The 10,645-nt window shown below is 39.6% G+C and overlaps 2 protein-coding genes across 2 annotated transcripts; one reads left to right on the forward strand and one right to left on the reverse strand.

The window, feature by feature from the left end:
• The first annotated feature begins 294 nt into the window (after positions 1 to 294).
• On the forward strand, positions 295 to 1,240 carry LOC112179641 (NAD(P)H-quinone oxidoreductase subunit S, chloroplastic). The gene has a single exon (XM_024318093.2). It carries the CDS (start codon positions 398 to 400, stop codon positions 1,136 to 1,138), a length of 741 nt encoding a protein of 246 aa, XP_024173861.1. The 5' UTR covers positions 295 to 397; the 3' UTR covers positions 1,139 to 1,240.
• A 37-nt stretch (positions 1,241 to 1,277) lies between these two features.
• On the reverse strand, positions 1,278 to 3,661 carry LOC112179642. The gene is made up of 3 exons (XM_024318095.2): positions 3,493 to 3,661; positions 2,293 to 2,441; positions 1,278 to 1,469 (listed from the first exon to the last, which is right to left on the reverse strand). Exons 1-3 carry the CDS (start codon positions 3,560 to 3,562, stop codon positions 1,452 to 1,454), a joined length of 237 nt encoding a protein of 78 aa, XP_024173863.1. The 5' UTR covers positions 3,563 to 3,661; the 3' UTR covers positions 1,278 to 1,451.
• Between the last annotated feature and the right edge of the window lie 6,984 nt (positions 3,662 to 10,645).

The following is a 10,645-nucleotide window of genomic DNA, read 5'->3' on the forward strand; positions in this document are numbered from 1 at the left end:
AATTCAAGAAAAATGATGGATATTACATGAATGTATAACTGATATTTTCTTTTTTCATTTTGTTCAAACTGCACTAGTACGATTGGATTCGCTTTCTATCTGAATTTGATGCTTGATATGAATTAACAAGTCAAATTTGATAACTACACTGCACTATGAATCGAATAATCAACTTTTGGGTTGGACCTGGGTATATCAAAGGATTACGCATCCTACGTCTAGCATGTTGTTTATTGGTGATTGGCGATAGAGAGGACAAACCTGGATACATCAAATAGTTGTGAAGATAGGATCATAGCACACGGTTCAACAACTTTGAGGCCACTAATATTTTTTCTTTTTTCTATCTATTTCTCTCTCTCCTCTCTCTCTACTGCCTGCAATTGTCAATCAAAAAATGGCTTCCAACATCAGTCTCCCTAGCTTTCAAGGCCCTCTTCTAAAATCCAATTTCCTAGGAAGAAATGACCTCTCTAATCTGGCCCCCAAGCCTTCTTTCACAGTTCAAAGAAGGCCATCCACCCATCACCTGAGAACATATGCCAAGTTTAATCTATTCGAAATCTTGGGAGGCAGAGGGCTCTTAAATGGTGAGCGAGGTGTTGAGAAAGAGCTTACAAGAAACGTCGAAGAACAAGCACCAGCAGCTGCTGGTGATAAAGCAGAGAAAACAGAGGGAGAAGAAGAATCAGAAGGTTCGGCAATTACTGCCATTGACAGTGCTCAAGAAGCTGCATTTGAAAAGGAGATGATGGGGCTTACTGGGGGATTTCCTGGTGGCGAAACGGGGTTGCAAAAGTTCATTGAGAAAAACCCACCTCCCAAGAAACCACCAGCTGCAAACTCTGGAACAACAGCAGCGCTTGTGAGCTCCAAGAAGCCAAAAGCACCTGAGTTGCCATTGTTACTACCTGGTATGATCGCCATAGTGAGCAATCCAAATAACCCATATCACATGTACTGTGGCATTGTACAGAGAATCACTGATGGAAAAGCTGGGGTTCTTTTTGAGGGAGGAAACTGGGATCGGTTAATCACTTTTCGACTAGATGAGCTAACTCGCAGAGAGAAGGGACCACCAGGGAAGAACCCCAGATCCGCGATTCTTGAACCGCTCCTTAAAAAGGATTCTGAATGAGCCATTGAGCCATTCTCTTTAATTTCTGTATCATAAGCATGTGTACTTATATTCCAAACGTGCAAATAAAGAAATTCCTAGCTCATATGAAAATCTCTTTATTTCTCTACTGTAAGTTGCACGCACAAGAGAAAAGATATGTCAAGGATGGAATTCAACATCACATATTTAAGCTGTTTGACTACATTTATGAATTTCAGCCAGTAGTTGTCGTTCAAACAATGAAAAGTGAACTAGGAGCACTACCAAGTGCTTAAAATGGTCAGAACGATGTGCAGAATATAAACCTCCATTATTTAAGATCAGGAGAAGATCAGATGCAGCCACCCAACTGCCAAAAAATGGTTAAAACAAATCAGTACAGGAAAATCGATTTCAAGTTTATCATATCAGCATTTTGAAAATCTTGATGATAATGAATAATGGCCTAGTTGCATGCTCATAAAGATTAAATTGGTATTTCACATTACATATAAGATCAGAAGAAGAAGAAAGAAAAATATCACATCAAACAACTACAGTTACAATTGTAAGAGCAAGCAATGATTATCATTTTATTCACACTGATGATGCAGATTTTCAGCCATAATATGTAGATGAAGCATTTATGAGTACTACGTGAACTGCAATACACCTTCAAATGTAATTTAACCCCTAAATTTTTTTCTGGTAGAAAAATTAAAACTTGCAATGAATCACACACATATAGCCTACTGCATTATTTCTAGAGCAACATCTAGTCAGTGTTCCTGTTTCAGTAACTTGAGACTCAACAGATCCCAATGAATCACTAATCATGTAACGTAGTTCTCATCCGTATAATACTCGTCGCTTGACCAGTTCGAAGGAATTTCCTCCTGACCTATAAAGTGAAATGAATTTACAGGCATGAATTGGTGAAACTCATGCTTCCCACAGCTTTCACAACACCAGAAAATTATCATTAATGACAATTCTAGTGTGATAATTTAGTAAGAGAAAAGGACTAATATGATGCATCTCATCACTTTCACCTATGCAGACCACTAGTTGCATGTCAGTGCGTGGCCAGTGAAGAGGCAGGCATTAGGGCTGAAGACTTTGATCCAAGGAAAGTAGATAAATAAAACCACGAATATAAATTATTGCAATACAAGGTGAAAATTTCTATATACCAAAATAGCCTCAATCTCTTCTTTGGATACTGGTGTTCGTGGGGGTTGTTCAGAAGCTTTTCCTCCCAAAGTTGTTGAAGCCTTTGAACTTGAGAAGAAAGCTTGAACAGAATCTCCAGCCAAAGGTGCTGCTGTCTGGGATTCAGAACCTGTTGCAATGAATTACAAAGTTTAAAGACATAAACAAATTGTCTATAAAGAACTAGTATTGAAACAAAAAACGATGAGTAAAAAGAGAAGAAGCAAGAAAATTAAGAGTTGGCTCAAAAGAAGCATCAGAAACTAAGCCGAAGAAAATCAAAAATGGTGTTGTCATGTATATCAAAATATTACTCGTGGATGCAGAGCACAGAATACTCAGCTACTCACAGTGTACTTAATGTCATATTACCAGAGAGTATTATGTTGTATCATTATCAATCACGATTAGAGTTTCTAACATTGTTTCACCTCATCAATAATCCTCCTTAACCGGCTAACATTACAAACGTATTAGACTGTCTAACCAAAGACCGATAACCTATATATATTTATATATACACACACACATTATTCTTATTGCAATAGTTAAACATGATCCCACAAGCCTAAAGTACACATGACTGAGAGCACAAAAGAAATCGACAAACTATAATTCAATAGGCTCCAAAGGCCAGTCTCCATAATTTATGACTATATATTATCCGCCTAAGATGTGGTTTTCCCCACTTGGCCTATGTCTCTCTTACAAAAAGCATGAAACAGTTAACTCAATTAAGCAGCACCTCTTCGTTCGTAAAACTGGGGATGCGTTTTGGGGTGTGCTGCATTAGTTCACTAACCTCAGGACATAATGGCTCTTCACTTTAGTGGACCGAGCACAGAATTATTACACCCAAACCCAAACCCAAACATTCTGTAACCAGCAGAAAATTCAAAACTTGTACCAAAGCTTCCCAATAAGCAACCTCCAATAAATTGGCCTAATTACTGTTTACTGTTATAATGCTAATAACATTCTCTATACATTAAAATTCCATCACTTCCATACTTCCCCGAAACTTCAATCTAAACCACTATAAAGTTACGAAATCAATCTACCATCTTAGGCCAATTCAACAGAACCCATCAGAATTTCAACGCTAAACACCAACCCATCATACATAAACCTTGAAATTGCTATGTGTAAAAATCAGTATGGAAAACTGAAGAGGTACAGACCAGCGGGCTTTGGATGTCTCTGAGGAAATTTGATGCGAGGGATTCGCTTCATCAACTGGGCTCCACCCATCTCTCTCTCTCTTCTCTTCTGCCGGAGACGACGACGACGACGACGAATACAACAAAGAAAGAAAGCTTCCGATGTCCGTCTGTCCTGAGCAATTTGACAATGCAGAACAAATATCATCACGTTCGGCCCACTATCAATGGAATTGGTAATTATTCGGCCCACTAAACAAATCGGTCCATACACCGCCCAGGAAATGTCATCTCATGAATTTTGGTTAATTTGATAATATTACTTCTTGTAAAAGTAAATTGAGATTGGAAATGGTCTACTCATTTCATTTCATAACCCCTTTATATAGGGAGAGAATTACAATGGAAAGAATAATTACAATGATGACATTAACTACTGATAGGTTCGTAATCCATGTTGATTGATGTTAATCGGTAATTGCTTGATTCCCTCTCCGTCAATCACTTTGACGAAGGCACACAATATGTTTTTCCTTTAACACTACCCCTTGTGCCAAGTCAAAGACGAAATGGTGCATGAGTTGTTGCCTCACTAAAAACCTTGCCAAGTAACAATAAAAACCCTGTGGGACAAAAATACACCTTGGTCGAAGGAAAAGAGCACAACGCACCTTTTACATTTGAGTATGACATGTGTGTGTTAGACTCCCCCTGACGTCTACACCTCCCCCTGATGCTTACATTAATCTAGGGAGCTTGGAAAGTCTTCGCATTCCTATGTTTTTCACATGTTTCTCAAATGTGTCCTTAGGCAATGATTTGGTGAACAAATCTGCCACATTCTCCTCAGACCTTACTTGATTCATTTGAATATTGAGGAGAGTCTGTTGTTGCTGATTGTAGGACAACTTTGGCGATATGTGTTTTGTGTTATCACCCTTAATATAACCTAGCTTCATCTATTCGATGCAAGTTGCATTGTGTTCATAAATGCAAGTAGGCTCTTCAGTGGTAGAACTCAAACCACTAGTCCCTTGTATATGTACAATGATAGTTCTTAACCATACACACTCAAGAACCACCTCATGTAGAACAATGATCTCTGAGTGGTTCGAGGAGGTAGCCACAAAGGTTTGCTTGGTTGATCTCCAAGATATCTCTATGTTCCCATTGGTAAATACATAACCAGTTTGGGAACGATATGTGGGTCAGATACGTATCCAGCATCAGCAAAACTGACCAAAACGTCATTTGGCGTTTTAGTGTAGTGAGTGGCTTTTTCGCCATCAACATTTCCTTTAGGGATTGCAGTTCCATCTGCGGTCCCTCTTGTCTCTCTGTAGGGAAAGAACAGTCCCAAGTCAATGGTTCATTTTAGGTATCGAAAATGTTCTTGATACCATTCCAGTGACGCTGCGTTGGCGCTGAGCTAAATCTAGCTAACAAGTTCACTGAAAATGCAATTTCTGGTCGAGTATATTTTACTAAGCACAATAATGCGCCTATTGCACTTAAATATGGAATTTCAGCTCCCAACACTTGTTCGTCATCTTCCTTTGGACGAAATGGATCTTTCCTTGCATCCAAACTTCGACCGATCATGGGAGTGCTAGCAGGATGTGCTTTGTCCATGTTATATCGCCTGACTTTTGGACATATGCAGACTGGTGGATTAATATTCCACAAACTCGGTGTTCTAGTTCAAGACCTAGATAGAATCGAGTTTTCCCAAGATCCTTCATCTCAAATTCGGATTTCAAGTAGCTCGCGGTTTCTCTTATTTCATCAAGAGTACCAGTTATGATATATACTACTACAATTTGCAAATCCGGAGCTTGTTTTCTTTATGAATACGCAAGGGCATAATTCATCGTTCTTATATCCCTTCCCAATCAAGTAGTCACTTAGACGGGTATACCACATCCGTCTAGATTGTTTCAATCCGTAAAGTGAGCGTTTCAACTTAATTGCAAACGCACTCTGTGGTTTAGAGTCACTTGACTTGGGTAATGTAAGGCCATTAGGCACTTTTCATATATATCTCTGAATCTAGATCCTCATAGAGATATGCAGTAACCACATCCATGAGCTGCATTTCCAGTCCTTCGGAAATTACTAAGCTAACTAAGTAGCGGAATGTTATAACGTCCATTACGGGAGAGTATGTCTCCTCGTAGTCAATTCCAGGGCGTTGTGAGAAACCTTGCGCCACAAGATGAGCCTTGTACCTCAGGACTTCATTCTTCTCATTACGCTTTCTGACAAACACTCATTTATGTCCTACAGGCTTTACACTTGGTGGGGTTAGCACTACCTGACCCAATACCTGTCTCTTTGTCAGAGAATCTAATTCTACCTGGATTGATTCTTTCCATTTAGGCCAATCTGCTCTTTGTTGACATTTTTCAACAGAGCGTGGTTCGATATCATCGTGCTCTATGATTACTTGAGCAACAGTATATATCATCAATGTGTATGGAAGATCCTGCTATCAACTCATACGTACTCTCGTAATCCTTTGAGATTTCTTTGTTCTCTGGAATCATTTCAAACATCGGAGCGTCCTCCAGTATTGATTCATGGACATAACTATAATCAGAGATAATCTCATGAGAGAGATTCTATACATTGATGATTGGTTTGTGCCTTACTCACCCTATTCTTCCTTGGGTGAGTGTCAATCGAACCAAGTGAGCTCCCCCTCTTCCTTGGGAAGCCACGGCCTCAACCACACCTCCACTAAGTGCGGTTGCAGTGCCTCTATCTGCGGCACTGTGTCCCTTGTTGGGGACTTCTAACCTTGCAGGCACATTTGCAGCTGGTATATGTGATCTCGTCACTTTTACGATATCAGTAAACGCATCAGGCATCGAATCTGCTACGTTCTGAAGATCGATTATTCTTTTCACTTCACTTTCACTTTATGAAGTGCGGGGATCAAGATGAGACAGAGAGGGGACAAACCACGACAATTCCTGTCGTTCCCTTGGAAAATCCTTTTTCTTATATCCCCCTAACGACGGGAAGACTGTCTCATCAAAGTGACAATCCGCAAATCTAGCGGTAGAGAGATCGCCTATCAAGGGTTTCAAATAGTGGATAATTGTTGGGGATTCGTATCCAACGTAAATACTTAATCATCTCTGAGGACCCATTTTGGTGCTCTGTGGGGGCGCAATAGGCACATATACTGCTCAACTAAATATGCATAAGTGTGAAGTGTCAGACTCATATTCAGTTACCAACTGGTATGCAGATAATGGTGGGCTAGCTATGAGTCTGAAATGAATAAGTAAAGGTGTGTGCAATATTGCATAACCCCATGCAGATATAGGCAGGTTGGTGCGCATAACCAATGCCTTAGCCACCATCTGTAGCCTTTTGATGGTGGCTTCTGCGAGACCATTTTGTGTATGCACATGGGGTACAGGATGCTCTACATCTATCCAAATAGATATGCAATAATTATCAAATGCTTTTGATGTAAACTCTCCAGCATTATCAAGCCTTATAGACTTGATAGGGTGATCGGGGTGGTGAGCCCTTAAATGTATAATCTGTGCTAGGAGTATTGCAACATTTCTTGTGGACAATAAAATGACATGTGACCAGATTGTCGAAGCATCCACCAGAACCATAAAGTACTTGAATGGTCCGCATGCTGGATGGATATATCCACAGACATCTCTTTGTATCCTTTGTAAGAATGGAATGTTTTGTTTTGTATCTTTAGCATAGAAAGGTCTCGATCCTGTTTTTGCTAAAGAGCAGGTTTTGCAGAACAAGTGATGTGCCTTTGAAATAGTCAATGAGGCATAATGGGAGGGAGGTAGTGCTTCTGGTACTTCAGAAAGCAATGACTGCATTTGAGCAATCCTAGAATCGACAGCTTGCAGTGTGACGGATTTTTCTCCCATTTTTCACTGGAAAGAAGGGATGTCGGTGTGAGTTCTTGAAAAATACGGATCATCATGTCACGACCTTGGTGCCATAGGCTGTCATGCAAAAGCCTGTATGAGTCAGTGTCCCACATTTCATTGTTGATGACAGTATAGGATTCAATGATCCGAATCGTAATGAGGTACAATCCACTAAATTGACTCATAAGTTTCTCTAAGATGTGTTTCATTCCACAGTCATTAGATGTAATATCAAGGTATTCAGTTCCATTCTCACGGTGTGTTTTTACTGGATAATCGTTGGCACAAATAGCTTTGAAACATTAACAAGGTTCGATTAGCTCTTGGTGCATATAGAGCGTCTGTGACTTGAAATGTTGCGCCATTAGGCAGCAAAAATTTGGCAGTTCCTTGCCATTTTATTAGTTTTTGATAATCCAATCATCGTAGTCACAGAGGAATTATAGGCTATTAGTTCAATGAATAATTGCCTATTTCTTAATATTGTGTGGGTAGTCCCACTATCATCTAAGCACTCAAGTTCTCCTCCATTCATTCCTACAAATAAATGGGAGGTATTTAGAAAATATAATTCATATTCTTTAGAGTATTTCTATTTGCGTAGAATGGTATTCTTTTCATTCTAATAATTTTTTTCTCTAGATGTATTGCTTTACATATTTATAGTGCTATGTCGAACCATGTAAATATGTGTATAGTAAATAAATTTGAATAAATTCAGTGCTTCAGAATAAAATTCAAAATTTATTAATAAGCCAACGATAATCAAATCAAGGTCTTGTTCAGAAATCTTATTCATCAATCCATGATTGAAAATAAATTTTAAAACCAAACAATAGTCTAATTAAAAATGAGGCATTATGCCTTCACAACTGTCTTTGGAAAATAAAATGAATAAAGCAGATCAGTCAAGATTGAGAGCATCCATTGACTTAGCAAGTTCCTCTTTGCCATTGGAGTCTGCAACTGTAAGGTTGACGTCTAGGTCATGACCTCCTTCTTCCATATAGTGAGCCACTTGTTCTTTAGACTCTTTATACCTCTTTTAATTGGCTGCTACTCTGTTGTTTGCTTGGCAGTTCTTGTACCAATGCCCAATGAATCCACACCTATAGCATGGTTCATTGTCAACTCTTTCCTTTGGCATCTTGTTTCCATGATCCCCATGTCCCTTTCCACGTGGTGTATTGTTGCCACGTGGGTAGGGATCAGCACGTCTAAACCCTCTTACATTGGAGTTATTTCCACCTTTCATTTTTCCATAATTAGCCTCGGGAATTTTCTTTTTCCCAGTGGGCCTGGCATTGTTATTCAAGATAATCTTATTTTGTCTCTCAGCCACTTGCAGTAGGCTTATCAACTTATTGAAGGTTGTGATTCTTTTGTTGTCATAATCCAACTGATACTGGTTCGCTAGTATAAAAGCTGAATTAGGAAAGGTGGTAAGAGTCTTGTAGATCATATCATCTTCTGTGATTTCCCTTTCACAGAAATTGAGACGTGCCTTTAAGCGCAACATGTCCTTGTTGAAGTCATTAACCTTTTTATAGTCAAGCAAGCGGATTCCATTCCACTGAACAGCCAGTCCTGGGAGCAAAGTATCGTGAATGTTCCCAAAACGTCATTTAAGGGCATCCCACGGTGCTTTGGGTGTCTTCAACTGAAGGTACTCCCAGCGTAGGCTAGGATCAATATGTCGCCTCAGAAAAATTAAGGCATCTGCTTTCACCTTATTAGATAGTTCATCATCTTTGGGATCAGTAATGGTGGCAGTGTAGTCTTTTGCCACAAAGGCAGTTTCCATATCGGAAACCCAACGATGGTACTCAAGTCCTTCTGGGTCCAAGATGTCAAACTCAGGTCGAGTTGGATCAACCATCTACATAAAACAAGACAGAAGATATAAATTATGCAGTCATAAAGACATCCACGTAAATTATTTTCCAAACATATGAATTAGATTTGAAGACCAAGATTCGTAATGGTCACATTGTTTTTCGATGCTATGTGAAAATACTTTATCACAGTAAGTGAGTGTATAATGCGCATGAATTTTCATTGTCATGGCCAAACGGTATTGATATGTTGCATTAAAAATAATCATAGTACATTTAAATATATCATATAAAAATAAACTACATGACATGCTCAAATTTCACAAATATACAACAAATTATATACTCCACATAATAATAGCAATAATATATCATGCGTAAAATAAAATATAAATAATAGCATAATATAAAGGCATGCTTAGGAATAATTATATAAGAGTAAATAAAATTCATAAAACATGCTCACAATTGCATAATAAAAACATAAGCAATAAAATATAAAGCATGCTTAAACATAATTATAAATCATGCTTAAATATAATGATATAAAACATAAATAATAAGGCATGCTTAAAACAATCAAAATTATCTAATTAAACATGCTTAATAACAAAATATAATAAAAACATAAACAATAAAGTATAAAGCATGCTTTGTTAAAATCATAAAATAAAATAAAGAAAACATACTTGATTTCAATAAAACAATTCTAACACACGCGTGTGTTGATGCAGGCGTGCGTAGCGATGTTTTTGGGCTTGAGAAAAACTGGGCCGCTTCCTCTTTTTCAGTAATGGGCCTTGTTTTTTTTTTTTCTGCTTTTTTTCGTTTCAGGGCCTGCTGCTTTTTTTTTTTTGGTTGGGCCCGTCTTTTCTTTGGCAGGTCAGTCCCTTTTTTTTTTTTTCTGTTTTTTTTTTTCCGCGTTTTTCCTTCTTTCTTTTCTCTATTTCTTCCTTCTGGTTCTTTGACAAAAGTGGGCGGAGGCTGGGCTGCGGTGTTGCTGTGCGTGTGGGATGGCAGCAGAAGGGACAGAGACACTGGGGAGCGTGCAGAGGGACGAGGCGCTGGGTTGCAGATCCGGTTGCTGCCGGTGATTGGTGGGATCGGTGATCTGGGCTGCTGGGATCGGTGTTTGGGGCTGGGTTGCAGCAGGGCGCGGGGCTAGGCTGCAAGGGGTCGCCGGGGCTGGGTATCGGCGCAGGCTGCTGCTGGGATCAGTGTAGGCTGCTGCTGGGATGGGCTGCAAGGCTGTAAAGCAGCTACTGCTGCAAGGTGAGGTCGGCCAGCTGTGGGTAGACACAGGCTGTGCTATAGGCGTGGACGAGGCCGGTCTGGACTGTGCAGGTGGGAGGCCGCGCGCGATTTGGGATGAGGAGGAGGTGCAGCGCTTGGCAGGGCTGGAGACCGGTCTGTGGCTGC

Source organism: Rosa chinensis, chromosome 7 (genome assembly GCF_002994745.2).
Source record: "Rosa chinensis cultivar Old Blush chromosome 7, RchiOBHm-V2, whole genome shotgun sequence".
NCBI lineage: Eukaryota > Viridiplantae > Streptophyta > Magnoliopsida > Rosales > Rosaceae > Rosa > Rosa chinensis.

Bases quoted from the DNA above. Each gene is read 5' to 3' on its own strand.
- LOC112179641 (XM_024318093.2), top strand. From the start codon at position 398: ATGGCTTCCAACATCAGTCTCCCTAGCTTTCAAGGCCCTCTTCTAAAA.
- LOC112179642 (XM_024318095.2), bottom strand. From the start codon at position 3,562: ATGGGTGGAGCCCAGTTGATGAAGCGAATCCCTCGCATCAAATTTCCT. The intron at 2,442-3,492 runs GTCTGTACCTCT...TCATTGCAACAG, and splicing joins GAGACATCCAAAGCCCGCTG to GTTCTGAATCCCAGACAGCA.